This window comes from Salvelinus fontinalis, chromosome 36, assembly GCF_029448725.1.
Source record: "Salvelinus fontinalis isolate EN_2023a chromosome 36, ASM2944872v1, whole genome shotgun sequence".
NCBI classification, from domain to species: domain Eukaryota; kingdom Metazoa; phylum Chordata; class Actinopteri; order Salmoniformes; family Salmonidae; genus Salvelinus; species Salvelinus fontinalis.
In genome coordinates this window covers 12,715,408-12,742,790 of record NC_074700.1, presented here as the reverse complement: position 1 = coordinate 12,742,790, position 27,383 = coordinate 12,715,408, and the positions used below count along the sequence as shown (strand labels likewise).

Genomic DNA, 27,383 nt, shown 5'->3' with positions numbered 1-27,383 from the left:
AAAGTAGAGAGAAAGCCTTGATGAAAACCTGCTCCAGAACACTCAGGACCTCAAACTGGGGCGAAGGTTCACCTTCTAACAGAACAATGACCCTAAGCACACAGCCAAGACAACGCAGGTGGCTTCAGGACAAGTCTCTGAATGTCCTTGAGTGGCCCAGCCTGGACTTGAACCTGATCGAACATCTCTGGAGAAACCTGAAAGTAGCTGTGCTGCAGCGCTCCCCATCCTATCTGACAGCGCTTGAGAGGATCTGCAGAGAAGAATGGGAGAAACTCCCCAAATACAGGTGTTCCAAGCTTGTAACCAGGAAGACTCGAGGTTGTAATCGCTGCCAAAGGTGCTTCAACAAAGTACTGAGTAGGGTCTGAATAAGGGTCTGAATAATTACGGAACTGTGATATTTCCGTTTAGAATTTTTATACTTTTGCAGATATTTCTAAAAACCTTTTTTGTGGGGGGGGGGGGTATCGTGTGTAAATGTACGAGTTTTTATTTTAAAGTTTTTTATTTTTAGAATAAGGCTGTAACGCAACAAAATGTGGAACAAGTCAAGGGGTCTGAATACTTACCGAACGCACTGTATAGGACATTATTCTTCTACGGATCATTCTCCTACGGATCATTCTCCTACGGATCATTCTTCTACAGCAGTTAAACACTTTCCCCGAAATACAAATCTTTTCCATTGAAACCCTAACAGATACAGTATACATTTGCTCCAGCAAAGCCTCTGGACAAAACCTATATTTATACCTAATAGCTCAAACGACTCCATGCATACTGTAGCCATTTCTTATGTACGGGCCTTAAATGTAATTCATGGAGGTAGCAGGGCTATGCAAATAATAGCTTATTTAAAAGACCCAGGGGTACATTTTCAGGATTCACAACCACAAACCGTATTATTAACCTAACTCATTGACTTTCAGATTGTGTAGTGTCTTTATTCAAAATGGAGCCCTGCACCATTTAAACCAGAAATAATTGCTGGGCAAAGCTGTGCGGGATACCGTGCTGTACTTGTACATAAGCCCTCTTCCCATAACTATAATGCTAGCCATACAGTGTATAACTATTTAATAGGGCCCATATGGTTTTGTAGTGAATAATCAACATTTTATGTATTTGTTTTATCATCTAGTGAATAACATGGTTTAAGAGGAGTGGAGGGTGATTGAGATTCTACGATATACGACGGACAGACTTGGAACCCATCTGGGCATGTCTCTCTCCATGTTTCAGTCATACAGCATTAGAAGGCAGTTGTGTAAGAATATGCTGCTTTAAGGGTTAAAGTGATTTCTGTAGCGTGATAGAGAGTTGCTTTACTTTGCTTGACTCTGCTTTTCCCCCAGAGATAAGGATCAGGCTGTCTTTGACGTTGATCGTATTTGTCTCCTTATCCTGTGATATCATATTTACTATCTGGAGCACTCAGATGAGTGCAGGGCCTATCTTAGATCTAATGAAGTGTGTGTGTGTGTGTGTGTGTGTGTGTGTGTGTGTGTGTGTGTGTGTGTGTGTGTGTGTGTGTGTGTGTGTGTGTGTGTGTCTTGTGCAGCCAGATTTAATGGCGCCTGTCTGCTAACAGCGAGCGCGACCACCGAGATGAAAGACGCGACGAGCAGCGGATAGTGGTGATATAAACACAAGCAGGCAGCCAAATCAAGATCCTCTCTTGCTCGGTTCGCCCTCTCTCAATTTCTTTCTCTCCATTCCCCCTTCTCTCTACCTCTCTACTCTCACTCTTCATTACCCCTCACTCTCCTCCCCGTCCACCCTCCCTCGCCTCATCCTCAGTATTTTCATTTTGAAAACAGAGAAGGGCCATGTTCAGTTGACAAACGTTGTCGAATGTTGCAGATCGAATTGGCATGAATAGAGACAATGTAGTTCCTTATTCTACATGTCAGAGAGTCATGTTTGTTCTACATAGTCTGTTTCTATATCTGAACGTCCCAAAATGTGACGCCCGCTGAACGGGCCCCAGATCTCCCTCTCTCTTCCTCCCTCTCTTGTTTATTTCCATATTGAAAACAATAGCAGACCTCCTTTTTAATCCTCTCTCTCTCTCTCCCTCTTGGGAAAGTAGGTTAGGCTTACAGTCAGTCGAGGACATTGTCGCATCCTGCCACCACAGCAAAACACTCCCGGCAGCCGCGTCCAAAACACGGCTTGATTAGCCGCATTGGCGAGGGAGGATGCAGAGGAGTGAAGGGGACGGGTGGGGTGGCCACACAGGGTATGACCCCCAGCCATGATTATCCATGGCCCGCCTTAGTGACCCTATGCGCCAATTACCGTGGAAAGGGAGAGAGGAGGGCCGGGGGGCTGACATGAGACTGTTCTCCTCTCCTTCTCCACCCTCACTGTATGGTGTGTGGTGCCTGTTAGAATGCACAATGAGATAAAAGCTGTCGATATCTAGCCCAGCATTGAAGAGGGCAGACGGCGGGGGGAGGCAAAAAATGACAGCCATGATGAAGAGTGATTGATCGTAAATGGCGAAAAAGGTGAGACATGTATCTCTGCTCTTTCTTTCATCTCCTCTTTCTTCCCCTCTCATCTTCCTATCTCTTCATCGTTCTCGCTCTCGTGCTCTTTTAAGTCTCTCTTTCCCTCTCCAGGAAGGTTCCTGGTGGATTGAGATGATTTGGACCGCATCCCCCAGCATGCAGCAGCAGCAGCGTTGCCGTGGGAGACCCCATCATTCTGCTGAAGGAGTGTGAACCCAGACAATGTGCTGTTGCTCCTCTCATTTCACCTCCCATAACAAGTCCAGATCTAACCTGTCTCTCTGTCTGCCTATTGGGTTGAAAGGGCTGCCATCTCACCATGCAGGTTGAGATAAGGGGTATATCTCAATAGTGTAAAGGGGTTTCCTTTACTTCTGTCTCACCATATGGGATGAGTACTAATAGAAAAAGGGGTGCATCTCAATAGTATAAAGTGGCTTCACCATGATCACTGATCTGGCATGGCCTAAAAGCCTGTGAAATCCTTTCACTTGTTTGTGTTCAAAGTATACAAGGAAAGGAAGCCATGGATGAGTATTGAGACACACCCCAAGGAGATGGTTGCTGTAATACCAAGCCATTAGGTTAGTCAAAGACGGTAGTAGGTGGGGACAGGTAAATTATCTTCTGTGGCCCATGCAGGACTAGTGGGCAGGGTTCCCCGTTGCCATAAGTCAAGGGGAGAGAGGTAAATGGAGGGAGAGATAGTCCACGGGCATCGTGCCACCCTCCTTAAATCTCCCAAACGGCTTGTTTCACCACCGCCACTTTTCACATTCTCTCTGTATGTAACCCACTCTCGCCCTTTCTTCTGTTGTCGTTTGTCTGTCTGGGTCCTCATCCCTCGTTCTGTATCTCTCTCCGAGTGACTGTTTGCCTTTTTATGTCTCCTCTCCGCCACCCCGCCTCCCCTTCCTTTTCACCTCCTGACCTTATCTCTCTGTTGCTCTCTGTTTTGGGTGAATAGTGTGAGGTAATGGGTCTGACAGAGACACAGTAGAGGAACATTTCCAGACAGGAAGAACACTGAGGCGGGTACAAAAGGTACAAAAACAAAAAATAGGTCACAGTCAGTCTTCTGCGCCATTCTACAGACTGGCCCCCTTTAAGACTTGGTTTTGACTCTACACATTACCCTTTACTTATGGGCAACTGGGCATAACATCCATTTTGACACTTTGAATAATTGTCACTTCTAGTTTTCCCTTACTTCTGGAGTAGCTTTGAAAAGGGCCTTTTGAAAAAGTTGCATTAGGCAGGTTTCCATTTACCCAGGTTTATTCGACAAAAGCAATGTCGCAAAAAAGAAATATGCGATGTGTATTGGAAACGGCAGATATAGGAAACGTTTTCTGACCACCGACAACATGTTTTATCCATTCAACAGGGGTGGATATTTATTTTGTCCAATTTTGGAAACAGTTTGGGAATACATTATGATTGTGGAATCATTTTTGTCACGAAACTATAAAGGTCCACTCCACATTTAATTCTAAATACCTATTGCTTGCTAAATATATTTTTTTCAACTGCAAAAATGTTTCTTTGCAGGACAAGGATTGCCTGAATTGCTTCGCCTTGCTTTTCTGGTTGACTGGCAAGTTTCACCATCCAATTATTTCCGATATACATGAGTTTCACCATGGCACGGACATGAGAATTATTAGAATATGGCAAATATTTGTCAATTATTGCATTCTATCCATGCTGGCTTTTACGGGCTACCTACTGTAAGACATGAAACAGATAGGTGGCTGTCGCCAATGTATTAATGCTCAATTTGCCTAAATGGGTCATGGAAACACTTCAAACACTACATTTTCAGTGGACAGTATAGGTATTTAATAAAAAAACGTTTTTTAGGTGTGACGTCATTATGTCCAGCTGTTTTGATCGACACAATATAGTTAAATGGAAATGCACCCTAGCAGGCAATTATCGCATGTATTTTCTACTAAATGTCGACAACAACAAAAAATCCCTTGCCTCACAAAACACTCTCAAACTGCTATTTTTATTAAAGTGATATAAATCTACAAAACATCTAGGAACAGATGATATCAACAGCTCACAAGAATGTCTCTGTTAAAGCCAGACATCTCCATAAGGAAGGCGTTTGCCTCGGCTGCACAACACACTGATGTGTGACTAGTGCCTCGGCACAAAATGGCTGCCATGTATCACCTAGGCACATGTAGGAACGTTTCATTAGTGCATAGGGTGATTCACTGCCCAAATACCACCTAACACTAAGAAACTGAATGTAAGCGGCAGTGTAGAAGCAATTCATAGATCTGCTTTTCAATGGCAGGGAATAGCAATATCAGAAACTTTATATGCAAGTCTTCAAAATAAAAAAGGAGAAAAGTGACATTGAAGTCATCGCGATTGCAAAAGCTACTATAAAGATGGCTATAACACAAACATGCAAGCAAGCAAGCACGTACACTCACACACACACACCGATGTGCGCACGCAGACACACACACACACACACACATCCACAGCATACCCAAGCTCATTCCATTTCAGCTCTAGTTAGGAAAATGCTCTGATTATGTATTCCTTTGAAGTTTACGCTTCAAAGCACTACTTTATTAGGTCATTTCTGTTTAACATTTTAAGAGGCATTTGGTTCATTTCATATTTAAACATGCAGGGAGCGGAAAATGTGTGAAAAAATGAAACGAGAAGACTATGAGGACACACTGATATTTGCAAACATCTTCAAAACATGTCCTACTAATGTTTTTGACATGTTATAGCTCAGGTCCCGACAGTAGCACAGCGCACCCACCTTATGACGTGTCTCTCTGAACATTGTATATCTAGGAGAACGGTACAGAAGTCTACAGTAAAAATCCAACATACGTTGTCGGTACTATTGTTGGTGTTATGTTCATAAGGCAACCGTCCTAATAACAGTCATCATTTTCTACAGTAGGCTGCTTGCAATGAGTTTGGCCCTGAAGAGAGTTTAGAGAAGATGAGGACATTGAATTAAGCTCAGACCGTCACTCAAGCATTAAATTGCCTTAAAAGAGAACTGAATTTCATCAGAGCATTGGGTGAAATAAAACTATTATGCGTGCCAATGTCAATACATGTCTAAACTTCAAATGAACTGTACTGTAGTGTGGACTACTACCATAACAGCCAATCATTAAATACTTCCACATGCACATCTCTATAACTTTAAATGCCTCCCTTTGTACTGCTACATGCCTATATAAGAATACATACTTACAGTTGAAGTCGGAAGTTTGCATACACCTTAGCCTAATACATTTAAACTCAGTTCTTCACAATTCCTGACATTTTATCCTAGTAAAAAGTCCCTGTCTTAGGATCACCACTTTATTTTAAGAATGGGAAATGTCAGAATGATAGATTTATTTCAGCTTTTATTTCTTTCATCACATTCCCAGTGGGTCAGTTTACATACACTCAATTAGTATTTGGTAGCATTGCCTTTAAATTGTTTAACTTGGGTCAAACGTTTCGGGTAGCTTCCCACACTAAGTTGGGTGAATTTTGGCCCATTCCTCCTGACAGAGCTGGTGTAACTGAGTCAGGCTTGTCGGCCTCCTTGCTCGCACACGCTTTTTCAGTTCTGTCCACAAATTTTCTACAGGTTTGAGGTCAGGGCTTTGTGATGGCCACTCCAATACCTTGACTTTGTTGTCCTTAAGCCATTTTGCCACAACTTTGGAAGTATGCTTTGGGTCATTGTCCATTTGGAAGACCCATTTGCGACCAAGCTTTAACTTCCTGACTGATGTCTTGAGATGTTGCTTCAATATACCCACATCATTTTCCTACCTCATGATGCCATCTATTCTGTGAAGTGCACCAGTCCCTCCTGCAGCAAAGCACCCCCACAACATGATGCTTCAATGCCCGTGTTTCGCGGTTGGGATGGTGTTCGTCGGCTAACATAACGATGGTCATTATGGCCAAAAAGTTCTATTTTTGTTTCATCAGACCGGAGAACATTTCTTCAAAAAGTATGATCTTTGTGCCCATGTGCAGTTGTAAACCGTAGTCTAGCTTTTTGATGGCGGTTTTGGAGCAGTGGCTTCTTCCTTGCTGAGCGGCCTTTCAGGTTATGTCAATCTAGGACACATTTTTCTGTGGATATAGATATTGTGTACCTGTTTCCTCCAGCATCTTCACAGGGTCCTTTGCTGTTGTTCTGGGATTGATTTGCACTTTTCGCACCAAAGTACATTAATCTCTAGGAGACAGAACTCGTTTCCTTCCTGAGCGATATGGTGGCTGCCTGGTCCCATGGTGTTTATACTTGCATACTATTGTTTGTACAGATGAACGTGGTACCTTCAGCCATTTGTAAATTGCTCACAAGGATGAACCAGACTGGTGGAGGTCTACAATTTGTTTTTGGCTGATTTCTTTTGATTTTCCCAAGATGTCAAGCAAGGAGACACTGCGTTTGAAGCTAGGCCTTGAAATACATCAACAGGTACACCTCCAATTGACTCAAATGATGTCAATTAGCCTGTCAGAATCTTCTAAAGCCATGACATAATTTTCTGGAATTTTCCAAGCTGTTTAAAGGCACAGTCAACTTAGTGTGTGTAAACGTCTGACCCACTGGAATTGTGATACAGTGAATTATAAGTGAAATAATCTGTCTGTAAACAATTGTTGGAAAAATTACTTGTGTCATGCACAAAGTAGATGTCCTAACTGACTTGCCAAAACTATAGTTCGTTAACAGTAAATTTGTGGAGTGGTTGAAAAATTTGTTTTAATGACTCCAACCTAAGTGTATGTAAACTTCCAACTTCTACTGTATATATGCCAATAAAAATGAATACTGTTTTTATACCAATAACTGTACTTAACAAAAAATATAAACGCAAAATGCGACAATATTAAAGATTTTACAGAGTTATAGTTCATAAAAGGAAAACAGTCAATTGAAATAAATGAATTTGCCTCTAATCTATTGATTTCACATGACTGAGAATACAGATATGCATCTGTTGTTCACAGATACCTTCAAAAATGTAGGCGCATGGATTGGCAAAGTTGTCAGTATCTGGTGTGACCACCATTTGCCTCATGCAGCGCAACACATCTCCTTCGCATTGAGTTGATCAGGCTGTTGATTGTGGCTTGGGAATGCTGTTCCACTCCTTTTTAATGGCTGTGCGAAGTCATTGGATATTGGGAACTGGAACACGCTGCCGTACATGTCGATCCAGAGCATCCTTAACATGCTCAATGGGTGACATATCTGGTGAGTATGTCGGCCATGGAAGAACTGGGACATTTTTAGCTTCCAGGAATTGTGTACAGATCCTTGCGACATGGGGCCGTGCATTATCTGTCACACCCTGACCATAGTTTGCTTTGTATGTTTTATGTTTTGGTTGGTCAGGGTGTGATCTGTGTGGGCATTCTATGTTGTATGTCTGGTTTGTCTATTTCTGTGTTTGGCCTGATATGGTTCTCAATCAGAGGCAGGTGTTTTGCGTTGTCTCGGATGGGAACCATATTTAGGTAGCCTGTTTTGTATTGTGGGTTGTGGGTTATTGTCCATGTCTATACGTTGGTTGCTTGTGTCTGCACTTTCGTTTTATAGCTTCACGTTCGTCGTTTATTGTTTTGTATAGTTTGTAAAGTGTTCTTCATTTTCGTCAATAATTAAATTAAGTATTTATTCAAACCACGCTGCACTTTGTCCGATCCTTACTCCTCCTCAGACGACATTATCGTGACATTATCCTGCTGAAACATGGGGTGTGGTGGTGGTTGAATGGCACGACAATTGGCCTCAGGATCTCGTCACGGTATCTCTGTGCATTCAAATTGCCATCGATAAAATGCAATTGTGTTCATTGTCTGCGCCTTATGCCTGCCCATACCATAACCCCACCGCCACCATGGGGCACTCTGTTCAAAACGTTGACATCAGCAAACCGCTCGCCCACACAACGCCATATACGTGGTCTGCGGTTGTGAGGCCGTTGATTAACATTCAGTTCCCTGGCAACAGCTCTGGTCGACATTCCTGCAGTCAGCATGCCAATTGCACATTCTCTCAAAACTTGAGAGTGTTTCAACTGTTCTGTCTGCGGCTATGGAACCCCGACCTGTTCACCGGATGTGCTACCTGTCCCAGACCTGCTGTTTTCAACTCTCTAGAGACAGCAGGATCGGTAGAGATACTCTGAATGATCGGCTATGAAAAGCCAATTGACATTTACTCCTGAGGTGCTCACCTGTTGCACCCTTGACAACCACTGTAATTATTATTATTTGACCCTGCTGGTCATCTATGAACATTTGAACATCTTGGCCATGTTCTGTTATAATCTCCATCCGACACAGCCAGAAGAGGACTGGCCACCTATCATAGCCTGGTCCCTCTCTAGGTTTCTTCCTAGGTTCTGGCCTTTCTAGGGAGTTTTTCCTAGACACTGTGCTTCTACACCTGCATTGCTTGCTGTTTGGGGTTTTAGGCTGGGTTTCCGTACAGCACTTTGTGATATCAGCTGATGTAAGAAGGGCTATATAAATACATTTGATTGATTGATTGAGACATCTGTGGCATTGTGTTGCGTGACAAAACGGCACATTTTAGAGTGGCCTTTTATTGTCTCCAGCACAGTATGCACCTGTGTAATGATCTCGCTGTTTAATCGGCTTCTTGATAAGCCACACCTGTCAAGTGAATGGCAAAGGAGAAATGCTCACTAACAGGGATGTAAACAAATTTGTGTAGAACATTTTTGAGAAATAACATTTTATTTCAGCTTATGAAACATGGGATCAACACTTTACATGTTGCATTTATATTCTTGTTTAGTGTACACGCCTATACCTATTCAGCCTAGATGGTATACAATGCTTGTTTTTCAATACCCATGCTAGTATCTGTTCCTCCATCACCGTGCTATGACGCGGACGCCCTCTGTGTGATACTGTGTGATATAAGGGAGTGCAGAGTCATGACTCAGAGCACAGCGCAGGGCAACACACACGCACTGACAGATACAGAGCCTATAAGTTCCTGTGCCCTTGAGTGTGTCTACGTATGTGTGTGTGCGCGTGTAAACGTCTCTCTTCAGTGTGTGTATATGTGCGTATGTGCCTATGCTCTACAGTGAATGTGTGTTTGTGTGTAGAATTGTGTGTGTGTGTGTGTGTGTGTGTGTGTGTGTGTGTGTGTGTAGGTGGACAGACCAAAGGGCGTGACATTTACAGAGGGGTCTTGAGGCGCCACATTGCTCGCCATGTGTCACAATACATGTCATCCCAGAGTGCTGTAAGGTGGTGAAATATCACCCTCCATACTGATACAGCAGTTTAACCTCTGACCTAACCTGGCTGGCCGACAGGCTAACTCGCATTCACCTCCTATAAAAACACACTAAGGCTGCGTTTAAAAAATGTCCATTTTCTTTTGCCACTAATTGGTCTTTTAACCAAGTAGATCAGATATTTTGCCTATAATTGGGTAAAAGATGATAATTGGGCTGCCTGTGTAAACGCAGCTTCAGTGGGTTACCAGATATGAGTAAGGGGTAGAATGACCACAATTCACATAGGGAGCAATTGGCACATACTGTACTGCCTACGTCCAAAATGGCAACCTATTTCATTCAGTGCTCTGGTCAAAAGTAGTGCAGCATAGGGAATATGGGTGCTATTTGGGACGCAGCGGGTTACAGGACATGACTAAGGGCAGAATTTGATTCACATAAGGAGTAATTGGCATACAGGCTATATGATTAGAACACGTGACATATAGCAGAAATGTGATTGAATCTGAGGTAAGTAGAATGAGTTGAGCTTCCATGGGTTGATCAACTTCTTTCGACGTCTTAGGGAAAAATAACCTGGATAGTTCTTTCTGTATTCTATGAAATTACTGTACTACCATTCCTCTGCAGAACTCTTTCCAAAAACATCATTCACCATTAATAAGCCATTCCCTTATTTATTGAGACGGCTGTGTTTGTGTGTGTGTGTTGTGCCCTCTGCTGGAATAGAACTAACACTTCTTCTAAATCCTCTTTCAGAGCTACGGTCTACTTCATGTGTTATGGTGACATCTAGTGGTGGGTTGGCTGCATGTCGTGTTCAAACCCGAGCGGGGATGATTTCAATGTGCGTCACGCCAGCAGCAATAGAGTGAATGACACTATTCACCATTTCCTGACTCTGCCAGTATGCTTGTAGAGATGGCATGAATATAGTTATGCTCTGCGTATGTGGAATGATTGTAGCACATGAAAAAATACAGATACTTTTAAAAAAGGAATACATTTGTGCACTCAATGACAGGCAGACGCGCACAACAAACGCACCAAGCAGGTTTCTCCTTTGACATAGTTAGGGCTGCACTTACCTCGTCTGTTGACATTAAAGAGTGACAGTTTGCTGTCGTTCTCTCAGCCTGCGCTGAAATGCATTCGTTTGTCCTCATAAATGTGCCTGTGTGTTCTAGAGGGCTGTGCCCTCAAATGGAGGTTACCATAGATCTCAGTCCTCTGGGCCCACCAGTCGTTCAACATGATGTATACTAACACCATCACACCTAAAACAAATAAACTCCTCGACATGCCCCTGTTCATTTGAATAAGGTGTGCTGGCGTTAGTATACACCAAATATGTAAAAGGAGGACTGGGTTGGCAAGGGCTACCACAGACTGTCTGAACACAATGGCTGTGTCTGAATTGGCACCCTATTCACCATATTCACCACTAGCTAGCCCTATGGGCCCTGGTCAAATGCAGTGCACTATAGGATGCCATTTTGGACACATCCCAATGTCCCCGATACAGAGGAGCTTCACCTGCGTGTTCAGTCAGCTATGGGTGAGAACTAACACCTGTACAGTCATACGAACCCTCAATAGTAGGGGTTGAATTCACCGGTGTTGGAGTATGTGAGCAGAGAAAGTGACATGCTGTTGAGTGAAAATGGAAAGGATAGAGATATGCCTACAAAAGCTATTAATGAAATGAGTAGGAGGGAATAGAATAAAACTAACAGTCAAAAGGACAACAACGGGAGAACTAATTGAAAGAAGGAAATAGGAGAGGGGATTGATAAGAAAAATGCATCACGGAATGGAAAAGGAAAACCCTAGTGTAGTCTCAGAGGCGGAATAAACAGAACAGAATGATAAGACAGAGAATTGATTAAAAACCCAAAATGATCAAAGAGAGAGAGCTAAGAGAGAGACAAAGTAATAGAGTGATCACTTGTATGACGTAAGGAGAACGGCAGCATTTATGAGGGACACATTACACAGAAGACAGTGTCACAATCAGTAGAACAGTGATATAGTCTTAAAAATGCATATAAACCACTTACTGAGGTTACAGTCTATCCTGATACAATCTGGCGGGAGAGAGAGCGAGATGGTGAGGTCAAATCAAATAAAGAGAGAGGAGAGAAAGGAGAAGAAGAGAGAGAGAGAGAGATAATAACATTTTACATCCTTCAAGGTACATTCTGCAGACAACCAGGCATTTCGCTAGGGGCCACCATCCGGGGACAGAGCTACGAGTCAGCATCACCCTTTCCCACACCTCCGTCATCACCCCCCCCCCCCCCCATCATCCTCCCACCCCTCCCTCCGTCCCTGCAGCCACCATTCAAAACCCACCCAGTCCCAATGCGCTACAGAAGGCAAGATATTCACCCAATCATTGGTACAATGAAGCTCTGGGACTGTAGGTCTACTTGGCGACACTTGACGGCAAGGGAACCAAGCCCATTCAATAAGCTGCGGGTGATAAGTGTACGTTATAGAGTATTCCCGATTCTTGATATCTTGTGCTAGACAGACAAAGGTTACGCGTGGCACACTTACATCAAGGTCATCAATTCCACGTGTGTGACACCGTGGGCGCGACTGAACGTGGAAACAATGCATACAGATAAGTCGTCTTTGATCGGAACGCATTGGGTTAGTAGATGTGGAGAGAGACAGATCGAGTCAATTCACCGTTTCAGTCACTGGCGTGTTAGTCCAAGCGAGATCGGGTGATGGTTAAGTGTGCTTCGCTCTTCCTATTCCCTACAGTGGCTTTTATCAGAAAGTGGTTAACCGAGTGCAAACAATGTGATCGTGGGTTAGAAACAGCTTGCCTTTTGTAGCCCCTCGGGTATGGAAACCAACAGCAGCAATATTAGGAAAGAGTGATCTGCACACTCCAGCCACAATAAGCCAAGTGCACACACCTATATCAGGATATGCTATAATATTCTAGAATATGCTATACAAGCACTAACTCTAGCTTCATTATACAACAGCTTTCTCTGAAATGCATGTCTTCTGAGAGCACATGGTAAAATGGTGGCACTCCATTATCGAGTTTGTATTCTCTTCTGCCCCCTGGTGGCGACAGGCTGCGTGTGCATGTGGCTGTGGCTGAGGCGTGGTCTCGAGCTGTCAACCGCTACAGAATAGTGGACTCAAACAGCCATGGACCAGGCTCACTGTTATTGGGATTCTGTGGCTGATACTGAAATTAAAAGGTCATTTTTTATTCCTCAATGACAAAATCCACTAACGAAAAATAAGAGTGTCCACAGCTTGTGTGAGTGCGGTCAATGTGATTGTGATTGAGTTTGAACGAAAGGAAAACATGTATTACTATTTACACGTGTGTGCCTACGTCACAGACTGCAGAATGATCAATTAAACCAACTAATTGTATATTGATCATCTGATCATGCAGTATCCCTGTACACTGTTTCATATTGATCAATTAACTCATCTTTAATTATCTTAGGGAATATGGTAAGCAGTCCTCCTCTGGTTCTAAAACGAATTCCACTTACAACTGAGACAAAATTGATTTCCTCTAAACTAGCAATGAATATAAATGTTGATGTGGATATGACACCTCTGGGTATGGTCTGATTTGGCGAAGTTCGGGAGGGATCTAGGCAGAAATTAAGAGGAGGAACTAGGGAAGGATGTTCGGTAAACTATTATCTGGCTCATTTGGACACATTAGCGCTATGGATTAGCATTTAGCCTCATTAGCTAAGATAAACGATGTGTTTAGCGGGGGCTGATTGTTCTGGGCCAAGGTGGACTTGGGTCTGTGTGTAGGTCCTCTGGCGCAGGGCTGAGCAGCATGGCAAAGGCAGAGTCAGCTACATCACAGAATGTGTGTGTGTGTGTGTGTGTTTGTGTGTGTGTGTCGCTGTGGGACAACACTGGGCTGTGAGCCGGTCTCTCTGACTGTTTGATCCGAGGGCCGCAGACATACAGGCCATTGAAGGGATGAAAAGTTCCATCGTCTGAGCCTTGGCCAAGTGAGAGATGAGAGAGCGAGCGAGAGTGAGAGAGAGAGAGAGAGAGAGAGAGAGAGAGAGAGAGAGAAAACAAGATTAATAGAATGGATACGGTGTGGCATTATTGGAGGAACCATCCTCATGTCTCTAAGTCGGTGGCCCACACTCCTGTATCCCAGGGTGCACCTGGGCCTTGTTTCTCCCCCACTCATACTGTGAACTCTCTCCCTTCAAGAGATGGAGCGTAAAGTGGCAGGCATCGTTATCAGTGCCATAGGTCACAACAGTCTGCCAGGAGTCCAAACCATAGACAAAGCCTTAGTGCTGTAGGGCAATATGTTTCTGTATTACTGCCTTCCAGTCTCTATATTTGTTCTACTCATCTAGAACGATGTTAGAGTAGTCTATGGACCATAACGGCTCTGGCTTTACCATTCTCTATAGCACCCCCTACTGGAAGACTGTGAACAACCAAACCCCTTTATCTCCAGGCTAGTGGTCTCTCCGCAGGGACCACGGGAGAAACAGAACCATGGGTAAGCAGAGGGGGTACAGGAGTGGATCTACCCAGGGAGGCAGAGACCGGAGACGGGCTTGCAGTAACAGACAAAGGCTCATGTTTAGGGGGTGGAGATGGAGCTTGACGGAAGGGGTACGAGAATGGGGTTGCCGAGGTCATGGTGGGGTTGCCATGGGTTACCTAGGTTGACAGTCAGCTTGACCCTGCCACCGTCCAGCTCTAGCCGCAGGGTGTCGGCGGACTCTTTGGAGGTGGTGGCCACGAGGAGACCGAATGCCCGTTGGGACATGAACCGTAGCGCCACGTCCTCTGCCTCGGTGTGCATGGTGCCCGGGATGATGATCTTCAGGTACATGCTGCCATCGTAGCTCAGCACCGTCGCCTCTGTAAGAGGGTGGAGGTATGGGTGGGGGGGGGGGGGGGATGCAGAAGCAGACACACATTCAGATACAGACAGACACATACATTAACAGGAGAACAGAGATCCGACATACAGTATTAGATGAACCAACAGACACTGACACCCAGCGCGGGCAAGGACATCCAAGTTTAGCAATGCGTCTTTTCTTTGAAGAGAAATGAGAGACACCAGCTCTAACACAAACAGTAGAAGAGACATTGTAGATGTGTTAACGTCATCCTAGACCCGTTCAGAGAAACAATGCATGCACCCCCTGCAGCTGACTAGATCACTTCTGAAGAGTTGCCGAAGGAGGGCTGTGTATGTGGGTCAACACATGTTGCCATGGGCTCAGAAGATTCACCATGGCTTGGTACTTGCCTACTATTTTAGATGCATATGGTTGGGAGCACAAACCAAATAATGTATGCTGCTACTGGTTAGGCCACTGAAATCCACTTTAACAGATAGCATATTGCTTTTTGGAAAACAACTACTTGCTGTTAAATGAAAAGGTTTAGAAGGTTAGTTTCCAATCTCACTGGATTATTGAAGACAAAGTCCCACACTACTCATACACAAATATTGAGTTAGGACACTGTGGACATTGTGACAGCCAAGCATAACGCTCTTTCACGCCCTTGCAGTATTTGATAGCCACACTAGATGGCAGGGAAGCAGCACGAAAAACACAGCCGGCCCATTGCTCTGGATAAGAATGACTAAAATGTGTCACGTAAAATGCCAGACGTGTGACAGCCAAGCATAACTCTCTTTCACGGCCTTGCAGTATTACATTGCCACACTAGATGGCAAGGAAGCGCTACAAAAACACAGATGGCCCCATTTACGAAACAGAAACATTACACTAAACTGTCCTTCACTTCCTAAACTGTCCATTACATGTAGATCCTTCACTTCCTAAACGGTCCATTACACGTAGATCCTTCACTTCCTCAACTGTCCATTACACGTAGATCCTTCACTTCCTAAACTGTCCAGTACACGTAGATCCTTCACTTCCTAAACGGTCCATTACACGTAGATCCTTCACTTCCTAAACTGTCCATTACATGTAGATCCTTCACTTCCTAAACTGTCCATTACACGTAGATCCTTCACTTCCTAAACTGTCCATTACATGTAGATCCTTCACTTCCTAAACTGTCCATTACACGTAGATCCTTCACTTCCTAAACTGTACCATTACACGTAGATCCTTCACTTCCTAAACGATCCATTACACATAGATCCTTCACTTCCTAAACTGTCCCATTACACATAGATCCTTCACTTCCTAAACTGTCCATTACACGTAGATCCTTCACTTCCTAAACGGTCCATTACACGTAGATCCTTTACTTCCTCAACTGTCCATTACATGTAGATCCTTCACTTCCTAAACTGTCCCATTACACGTAGATCCTTCACTTCCTAAACGGTCCATTACACGTAGATCCTTCACTTCCTAAACTGTCCCATTACACGTAGATCCTTCACTTCCTAATCTGTCCATTACACGTAGATCCTTCACTTCCTAAACTGTCCATTACATGTAGATCCTTCACTTCCTAAACTGTCCATTACACGTAGATCCTTCACTTCCTAAACTGTCCATTACACGTAGATCCTTCACTTCCTAAACGGTCCATTACACATAGATCCTTCACTTCCTAAACTGTCCCATTACACATAGATCCTTCACTTCCTAAACTGTCCATTACACGTAGATCCTTCACTTCCTAAACTGTCCATTACACGTAGAGCCTTCACTTCCTAAACTGTCCATTACATGTAGATCCTTCACTTCCTAAACTGTCCATTAAACGTAGATCCTTCACTTCCTAAACTGTCCATTACACGTAGATCCTTCACTTCCTAAACGGTCCATTACACGTAGATCCTTCACTTCCTAAACTGTCCATTACACGTAGATCCTTCACTTCCTAAACTGTCCATTACACATAGATCCTTCACTTCCTAAACTGTACATTACACATAGATCCTTCACATCCTAAACTGTCCATTACACGTAGATCCTTCACTTCCTAAACGGTCCATTACACGTAGATCCTTCACTTCCTAAACTGTCCATTACACGTAGATCCTTCACTTCCTAAACTGTCCATTACACGTAGATCCTTCACTTCCTAAACTGTCCATTACACGTAGACCCTTCACTTCCTAAACTGTCCATTACACGTAGATCATTCACTTCCTAAACTGTCCATTACAAGTAGATCCTTCACTTCCTAAACTGTCCTTACACGTAGATCCTTCACTTCCTAAACTGTCCATTACATGTAGATCCTTCACTTCCTAAACTGTCCATTAAACGTAGATCCTTCACTTCCTAAACTGTCCATTACACGTATATCCTTCACTTCCTAAACGGTCCATTACACGTAGATCCTTCACTTCCAAAACTGTCCATTACACGTAGATCCTTCACTTCCTACACTGTCCATTACATGTAGATCCTTCACTTCCTAAACTGTCCATTACACGTAGATCCTTCACTTCCTAAACGGTCCATTACACGTAGATCCTTCACTTCCAAAACTGTCCATTACACGTAGATCCTTCACTTCCTAAACTGTCCATTACACGTAGATCCTTCACTTCCTAAACTGTCCATTACACGTAGATCCTTCACTTCCTAAACTGTCCATTACACGTAGATCCTTCACTTCCAGAACGGTCCATTACACGTAGATCCTTCACTTCCTAAACTGTCCATTACACGTAGATCCTTCACTTCCTAAACGGTCCATTACACGTAGATCCTTCACTTCCTAAACTGTCCATTACACGTAGATCCTTCACTTCCTAAACTGTCCATTACACGTAGATCCTTCACTTCCTAAACTGTCCATTACATGTAGATCCTTCACTTCCTAAACTGTCCATTAAACGTAGATCCTTCACGTCCTAAACTGTCCATTACACGTAGATCCTTCAATTCCTAAATGGTCCATTACACGTAGATCCTTCACTTCCTAAACTGTCCATTAAACGTATATCCTTCACTTCCTAAACTGTCCATTACACGTAGATTATTCACTTCCTAAACTGTCCATTACACGTAGATCCTTCACTTCCTAAACTGTCCCATTACACGTAGATCCTTCTCTTCCTAAACTGTCCCATTACATGTAGATCCTTCACTTCGTAATCTGTCCATTACACGTAGATCCTTCACTTCCTAAACTGTCCATGACACGTAGATCCTTCACTTCCTAAACTTTCCTTCACACGTAGATCCTTCACTTCCTAAACTGTCCCATTACATGTAGTTCCTTCACTTCCTAAACTGTCCGATTACACATAGATCCTTCACTTCCTAAACTGTCCATGACACGTAGATCCTTCACTTCCTAAACTGTCCATTACGTGTAGATCCTTCACTTCCTAAACTGTCCATTACATGTAGATTCTTCACTTCATAAACTGTCCATTACACATAGATCCTTCACTTCCTAAACTGTCCATTACATGTAGATCCTTCACTTCCTAAACTGTCCATTACACGTAGATCCTTCACTTCCTAAACTGTCCATTACATGTAGATCCTTCACTTCCTAAACTGTCCGATTACACGTAGATCCTTCACTTCCTAAACTGTCCATGACACATAGATCCTTCACTTCCTAAACTGTCCATGACACGTAGATCCTTCACTTCCTAAACTGTCCATTACGTGTAGATCCTTCACTTCCTAAACTGTCCATTACACGTAGATCCTTCACTTCCTAAACTTTCCATGACACGTAGATCCTTCATTTCCTAAACTGTCCCATTACGTGTAGATCATTCACTTCCTAAACTGTCCATTACACGTAGATCCTTCACTTCCTAAACTGTCCATTACATGTAGATCCTTCACTTCCTAAACTGTCCATTACACGTAAATCATTCACTTCCTAAACTGTCCATTACACGTAAATCCTTCCGTTCCTAAACTGTCCATGACAAGTAAATCCTTCACTTCCTAAACTGTCTATGACACGTGAATCCTTCACTTCCTAAATTGTCCATTACACGTAAATCCTTCACTTCCTAAATTGTCCATTACACGTAGATCCTTCACTTCCTAAACTTTCCATCACACATAGACCCTTCACTTCCTAAACTTTCCATCACACGTAGACCCTTCACTTCCTAAACTGTCCATTACATGTAGATCCTTCACTTCCTAAACTTTCCATTACACGTAGATCCTTCACTTCCTCCACTGCCTTGATTTCAATCCAAATGTTCTATTGTGTCATTACCTTTGGCAGGCCAACAACACAACATCCCTAAACTGTGCATTAATTTCACCTCGAAGGATCCTTTGGTGCTATTACACAACAAACAGCCTAAAGCGAATTAGAATGGATCAGACATGCGTAGCCGCTAGCAGGTTGCGCCACCCCCAAACAGACAGACAGAGAGAGAGTAGCCTTGCACCACCTGGATGTGTGTGACAAGCCCAGATGGTGACAGTAAGCATCGTCGCTCAACCGAGCTCCCCAAGCCTCACCCAACCTCCCAGCAGTTCAGTCGGCTAGCTTCCCAAAAGCCACCCATCCTCGTGTGCATTGCTCCTTCAAATGTCCTTTTACCACACTGCAGCTGGTTGAGGCTTCAGAGTAGCACAGGATAAAGTCAATGTACTCGTACTATCTAAATCTATTATGATTAGGTTTAACTCGCTGGCTATAATAACACTTGTAAGCATGAAACCAAACCTAACTTAATCTCCACAGCTTGCTACCAAATGTCCCCATCCTGTTTTACCACCACATGTTCCCCACTCCCCACACTTCTCCAGTCTCCCTGTTTCTCCTCACCGATTTCACAGTTGCTGCCCAGGTAGCCGGTGCCGGTGCAGTCGCAGATGTAGCGGTTCCATCCCTCTTTACACAGGCCTCCGTTCCCACAGGGGGTGCTGCTACACCTCTTCTGAAGCTCACGGGTGCAGAAGCTGCTAACGCCCGGGGAGCTCTGGATCTCGGCCAGGCGGCGCACGTCGCGGCTCTTGCCATCGATGAAGAGGTCGCGGACGCAGCCCACGTAGCCGTAGTTGAGCAAGGCGGTCCAGACCTCGGGGGGCAGCACCAGGTCAGAGCGGGTCTCGGGGAGACCCCCCAGGAACATGTCGCTGTCCAGGTCCAGGATCTCACTGCCCTCGTTGGAGTTGAAGGGGATACTGCGGCTGTTCACCGAGATGGACCCTGGGAGAAGAGGCGGAGAGAGGAGGGTTATATACACATCATGTTGTAACGGCTGTCATATTCTTCCTCCTCCTCGGACGAGGAGAGGCGAGAAGGATCGGACCAAAACGCGGAGTAGGTAGTGCTCATGATGATTTATTATATCAAAACTGAACACTAACATGAAACAAAATAACAAATAGAATACAACCGAAAACAGTCCCGTGTGGCTCGAATACTAACACGAAAGACAAACACCCACAAAACACACGTGAAACCCAGGCTGCATAAGTATGATTCTCAATCAGGGACAACGTTTGACAGCTGCCTCTGATTGAGAATCATACCAGGCCGAACACAAAATTCCAACATTGAAAATCACACATAGACAAACCCACCCAACTCACGCCCTGACCAACTAAATAACAAGACAAAGGAAAACAGGTCAGGAACGTGACACGTCACTTGTGTACAGTTCTCAATTGAATGTCACCGAGAAAACAGAAAGGTGCCGTACTGTATTTTTCCCGCAAACATCCTTTCTGAAATTAAAAGTAATCCAAGAAGTAATCATAATGTTTTTCCAAAATGTATCGGTAATCCGATTACAATATTTTTGCTGGTAACGCAACCGATTACAGTTTTTTTTGGTAATCAGATTTGGTAATCCCCCCACCCTACTGTATGTGTGTGTCACAGGAGGCTACTGAGGGGAGGATGGCTCATAATAATGGCGGGAATGGAGTGAATGGAATGGTATCAAACACATGGAAACCATGTCTTTAATGTGTTCAATACCATTCCATTAATTCCGTTCCAAACATTACTATGAGCCCGTCCGGGCACCTGTGGTATGTGTGAATGTAATTGAAGCATTAGGCAAGATAATGTGTGTTTACATGTTGGTACTCTTGTGTTTGCGGGCAAGTGTGATTGAGCACATGGGATAGTGTGTGTGTGTGTGTGTGTGTGTGTGTGTGTGTGTGTGTGTGTGTGTGTGTGTGTGTGTGTGTGTGTGTGTGTGTGTGTGTGTGTGTGTGTGTGTGTGTGTGTGTGAGTGTGTGAGTGTGAGTGTGAGTGTGAGTGTGAGTGTGAGTGTGTGAGTGTGAGTGTGAGTGTGAGTGTGAGTGTGAGTGTGAGTGTGAGTGTGAGTGTGAGTGTGAGTGTGTGTGTGTTTGACCGTGGTTGAGTGGATGGTGAATGAGAGTGCTTTTGTATGGTCTTGTGTGTTTGTGTTGTGGCTATAATCGGTTGAGTGGAGGGGAAACAACCCAGCAAAATGCAGCATAGACGAGAGTGGATGAGACCCGGGTTCTTCTCGTGGCGCCCGGCTATGATTTACGACTCACTCTTAATTGTCTATTAAAACGCAATTACAGGAGGGGCAGGAGTGTGCTCAGAGAGACTCCCTATAGTAGCGCGACACACGCATGTGTGCATCCAAACGCGCACACACACACACACACACAAAACCATAAGTGCCTACGTGAAAGCATGCATGCATCATACAGACCCCTCTGGGCACGGTATGAGAAGAAATGGGTATGACAGGACAGAGAGAAGTGGGAGGGGGGGGTTGGAAAGGTGTGTAGGAGAAGGCTTTTAGGCAGGGCTGAAGGACAGGAAGATCATCATTAGAACAGGTAGATGAAGGAAAATGAATATTCAAAGCCTGTACACGTGTACTCCACAAAATAAAGTACTTCAGACGCACAGGAGGCCGGTGCCACCTTAATTGGGGAGGACGGGCTCCCCTATAATGGCTGGAACAGAATGAATGGAATGGTATCAAATACGTCAAACATGGTTTCCATGTGTTTGATACCATTCCATTCCAGCCAGCCATTATATGGGAGCCCGTCCCCCCCAATTAAGGTGGCACCGGCCTGTTACACTGCTTCATGTTCATATGTTCACCTTTCCTCCCTTCCCTCTGGAAGTCCACATGGCACCACTCCCCGTCGTTCACCTTCTTATTACTGGTCTTCAGCTTGATACTCCCCGACCCCATGTCCATGAGCAGGTAGAGGAACCCGTCCAGCAGCTCCATAGCAAAGTAGTCTGACTTCATGTCTCGACCCGGCTTCTGCTCTTTAGGACCCTGGGGGCGCCCGTGGCTGAACAGCAGCAGACCGCTGGGTTCTGTGGTGCGGAAGTCAAAGGAGATGGAGCCTGTTTTCTTGGTGTTCCACTTGGGCAGGGCGATGAAGGACTCGGGGGACTCAAAGGTGACGGGGTCCAGGGCGGCCACATCCTCGCAGCGGAAGACAAGATCTCCGTTCAGGCTGATCTTAGGGTCCCGCTCGATGGCTAGCCGGGAGAGTTCCAGCTTGAAGTCGTTATTCTTGTACACCACCTATAGGGAGAGAGGGAAGGCAATAGAGACATTTTGATTTTAGTATGGTCAGCTAATGTTTAGGTTAATGTTCTGCCGGCTATGTAAGCAATCATAGACACTTAAAAAATAAAGGAGAGGTGCACACTCTAGGAGCTCAGGTGCAAAAATATGTATGTCCAACGTTTCGACAGACAAGCTGTCTTCATCAGGGTATAAGCTAATGAGCTAATGTATAAGCCAATGTTTAGGTTAATGTTCACATTCTATAGGCTGTGTTAGCAATCATAGACACCACATGAATTTGGGAAAGAGAAATGATGCATGCAAAGGCTAGCTGCCTACTTTGTATATTGATAGGTTTGGACACAGACAAATGCGTCAGGCACTTTGAATGTGAATAAAATGAATATACGACAAACTGCTCTTTGAATACCGATGCCGTCTAGCCTTCTTTTGGATTTCTCTGAAACACAATGTGTTCAGTTTACACTTCCTTGCTATTCAAAACTCCCTTCACATTGAATTTAGCGTCTCAATATCCAATTATGCTACAGAGTGACTATCATTTTCAAATGACTAACCATAGACTTTAAAAGAAGCGCAGCGTTTGTTTGTGTGAATGTGGGATTCACAGTTTAGTAAACTCAATTATTTACAACGACACTCCGGGTGATATCAAGGCGCATGATGAAGGGAATAAAGAAGGGAATAATGTAGTAGACTCCTACAGACTAATACAAATGTTCCTGTCAGACTTAAAGCAAAATAATGAATGTCTGCATTCTCGTGTGCGCATTCATAATATATATATATATATATATATATTCGGTGCTAAAATCTCTGGATAGTTTATTAAGCTGTCTTTTCCTGCAGCTTTTTCTGACAGGTCCATACACTACCACGATGGCTGTCATCGGAGGAATGGTGTTAGCCGCCCTGAAAAGGTGGCACACTGTGAAACCACCAAAGTGTGTGAGAACACCACTTTTAGACGGAAGGTGAGAACACAGAAGCAAAGTTGGTTCTTGGCCCGGTGAGCACACACACTCACAAACAGAAGTGTGCAGATATGCAGGGACGTAGACGCACACACCAGCCCAAACACTGTGCCCTGGAAGTAGTTATTATAGGGTAGTGTTAGAAAAATTGCCATTCCCGGCACAGGCTCCCATTTCATTTTTCCTCTCAAGGCAGTGCAGAGGTACTGCAAAGCCCGCAACAAAAATGGACCAGCTGAAATTCACGGTTTACTGAAATGGTTTTAAACATGACAACTGGGGAATGCCTCAACTCACTTCTCTCATTTCAACATTTAATACAAGCGGCTCTGCAAAAGCTGCAAACTTCTCTGCTTCCCCTTTCCTCCATAGCTCCACTTGTAAAGCTGCCATATTTTCCTATTTGCCATCGTGACTGCAGGCTTGGCTAACTCATTGAGCGTTTCAAAGAGCCTGCCCGGAGCGGTAGGCAGGGTTTGCACTTCCGGGATTATTCTATTGATTGCATTGCACCAGACATAGCTAAAGCAAACCCAGCCAAAGTATTTGATAATCAACAAATACTACTTGAACACAGGTCTGAGCTCTGGTAGCTAAACTCCTGAGGTGCGGCAACAGCTTCTGCTCTGTGGACCTCACAGTCTCGTCATTAGAGACGGATTAGCGGCGCTAATAAGCCGTGCTAACTCTTCTTTGGCAGTCGACAAACTAGCTACAGTGAGTGGACTCAACTCATGGTGTTAGATAGAGAGTGAGGGAGGAGGGCGAGGATGAGAAAGTGGGAGAGGAGGAGGACAAGATGCTGCAGTCCCTCACAAAAGGAATGGGTTAATTGCTGGTATTGTGATATCTGAGATGCCAGAGGGAAGTCCTTCGACCTCATGGCTTGGTTTTTGGCTTTGACATGCACTTTCAACTACGGGACCTTAAATAGACAGGTGTGTGCCTTAACAAATCAAATGAATTTACCACAGCTGGACTACAATCAAGTTGTAGAAACATCTCAAGGATGATCAATGGAAACAGGATGCACCTGAGCTCAATTTCGAGTCTCATAGCAAAGGGTCTGAACACTTAAGTAAATAAGGTATTTCATTTATTTTTTATTTTTTTGTAAAACATGTTTTTGCTTTGTCATTATGGGGTATTGTGTGTAGATAGATGAGGCTTTAAAAAAAAAAAGTAATACATTTTAGAATAAGGCTGTAACACAACAAAATGTGGAAAAACTCAAGGGGTCAGAATACTTTCCGAATGCGCTGTATGTTGACAACATTACAGGACGGTAAGTACATGAGCGGTAATCAAACTTTAGAAGAACTTTAGAGAGTTTAAAGGTAAGACAGCCTTCTGTATTCGTCTAAACATTATTGGCAAGTTCCTGTAATAAGATTAGCAGTTCTGTCACTATTCTGATGTTATTTAACAACTTTTGCCAAAAGGCACAGGGGAAAAAAATTCCTGGAGGAATAACTTTGGAGGCGCGACCCCGTCAAAATGTCTTTCTGAACTGATGTGTATCGGCGTGTATCGGCTTATGCTTTTCACTGTTCTCACGGCTAGCACTAGCGCTGGGCCATTCGTCTCCTTCAGGGTGACTGGATTGATTTGTTTTGTCATTGAGAAACTCGGACAGCCTAAGCAGCGCTGCAGTCCAGCAAGCAGCCAGCCTGGCCCAGACATAATCACTTTCACTGATGCTCCCAGGGGCTGAGGACCTCAGATGTGTGTGTGTGTGTGTGTGTGTGTGTGTGTGTGTGTGTGTGTGTGTGTGTGTGTGTGTGTGTGTGTGTGTGTGTGTGTGTGTGTGTGTGTGTGTGTGTGTGTGTGTGTGTGTGTGTGTGTGTGTGTGTGTGTGTGTGTGTGTGTGTGTGTGTGTGAGAGAGAGAGAAAGAGAGAGAGCAAATGGAGGTTGTTGTTGGGCCATAATTGTATATAATTCTCTTGTGGGTTTGTTTGTTGGGGGGGTTGTTGCAGGTGTGAATGTTAATTTCTTCAGGAAAACAGACCTGGTTCAGAGCAGCGTCGTTTTTAAAAGGAATAATTGTTTTGTTGACACTATTTGTAATTGACATTCAGGTGCAATACTTCAACAGTATTCAACAGCTACTTCATCTACTGTTTTCACTTCTCAGGTCAGGAGGAGAAAAGAGAGCAAGAGCAGCAAACAAAACAGACTTGTAAACACCAACTCCTGCAAATGAGTGTTTCTCTGTTACTCACAAGCCAACTCACACAAACCCAAATACTCACCACGCAAGCTTAGAGGCACACACCCATGCGTGCACACACACACACACAAACATCACACACACCTAACTAATTTCCCATTGTGGAGAAGATGTGAATTGGGTAGGCTGCCCGCTGAGGTGCCTGAGTTAAATGTGTCAAATGAGGGCGGGAGAGAGAAGAGAGTTCGGGAGATCTTATCATCCAACCAAGGTGAGGCTCACATGGAGCTGCAGAGAGATAGAGCGGGAATAGGGAGGTGGGGAGAGAGAGGGAGGAGAATTCTGCTAGTTTGGGAATCAGTCGAAGAAATCCATTTTTAATTTGGATGTCAAAGCTGGTGTACCAGCAACAATGGCATAGACTTAATTACACAAATGGCTGGAGAGGAGGAGAGAGAGAGAGGGAAGAGAGAGGGATAGGAGGGTGTGAAAGAGGGTGATAGCAAGGTGACATGTAGAAGCAGAGGTGGCAGAGGGGAAGACAGTTGGTAATATTGTGGAAAAGAGTGAACAACACGTGCCCAAAAAAGACTTGCCTAGTTAAATAAAGGTTAAAGTTCACAGCGTTATCTAGGAACAATAAAACAAGATAAACGAAGTGCATCTCTAAAAGACACTGATCCTCTATGGCTTCCACTCTTCTTTTCTGTCTTTTAACTCACTCCATCCCACTCTCTGCTCCCCTTCATTGGATTTCTCGCTCCTGGAGGCTCCTGGCCAGGCGTATCAAAGGCGTTTCGCTCCACTGGGAGCTTGAAATCACGGCCACAGCCCTGACACAAGACTCCTAAATCTGCCCCCGCTACTGACCAAGAGGATGAAACAGTCCCCAAGAGCCTGCTTTTTTATCAATAATCCAACTTTCAAATACCACTAGAGAGAATGTGCCTGGGTATTGCTCTTGTTTTTTTCGTTTTTTTTTTCTTGTATTTTCAACACATTACTCAAACACTTTGAAGGATTGTGTTGTACAAAGGCAGCATTTTATTATGGAACTAAACAGCTCTTTCCTGTACAGTGCAGTCAGCCCCTCGCTTTGCCTGACCTAAAAAGAGATGGAACATTCAACATTGTCACCATCACAATCTGGAATCACCAGCGGTGCTCTCGCTCTCTCTCTCTATCACTCACTCTCTCACTCTCTGTATGTGTTATAACAATGTGCAAACAGGTAAATAAACATAAATTAGGATCCCCATTAGCTGTTGCAACAGCTACTCTTCCTGAGGTCCACATGAAACATGACATAATACAGAACATTAATAGACAAGAACAGCTCAAGGACACAACTCCATACATAAAAAAAATATAAAAAAGGCACAATCTACACACAATACCCCATAATGACAAAGCGAAAACCGGTTATTAGAAAAGTTAGGAAATGTATTAAATAAAAAAACAGAAATACCTTATTTATATTAGTATTCAGACCCTTTGCTATGAGACTCAAAATTGATTGGACATGATTTGGAAAGGCACACCTGTCTATGTAAGGTCCCACAGTTGACAGTGCATGTCAGAGCAAAAACCAAGCCATGGGGTCGAAGGAATTGTCCGTAGAGCTCTGAGACAGGATTGTGTCGAGGCTCAGATCTGGGGAAGGACACCAAAACATTTCTGCAGCATTGAAGGTCCCAAAGAACACAGTGGCCTCCATCATTCTTAAATGGAAGAAGCTTGGAACCACTAAGACTCTTCCTAGACCTGGCCGCCCGGCCAAACTGAACAATCGGGGGAGAAGGCCCTTGGTCAGGGAGGTGACCAAGAACCCGATGGTCACTCTGACAGAGCTCTAGAGTTCCTCTTTGGAGATGGGAAAATCTTCCAGAAGGACAACCATCTCTGCAGCACTCCATCAATTAGGCCTTTATGGTAGAGTTGCCAGA

At 44.1% G+C, this 27,383-nt stretch overlaps 1 protein-coding gene across 8 annotated transcripts in view; it reads right to left on the bottom strand.

Moving 5' to 3' along the window:
• LOC129835211 (neurexin-2-like) overlaps window positions 1-27,383 on the bottom strand; it is a 616,507-nt gene that overhangs the window by 71,879 nt on the left and 517,245 nt on the right. For 7 of the 8 annotated variants that reach the window (XM_055900712.1, XM_055900714.1, XM_055900719.1 and 4 more), the window contains 4 exons: window positions 21,848-22,286; window positions 19,568-19,951; window positions 14,513-14,716; window positions 11,875-11,901 (listed from right to left, as the gene is read on the bottom strand). In XM_055900712.1, coding sequence (XP_055756687.1) covers window positions 11,875-11,901; window positions 14,513-14,716; window positions 19,568-19,951; window positions 21,848-22,286 — 1,054 coding nt within the window. The remainder of the gene's footprint in view (window positions 1-11,874; window positions 11,902-14,512; window positions 14,717-19,567; window positions 19,952-21,847; window positions 22,287-27,383) is intronic. The other variant, XM_055900716.1, reaches the window with a different exon arrangement.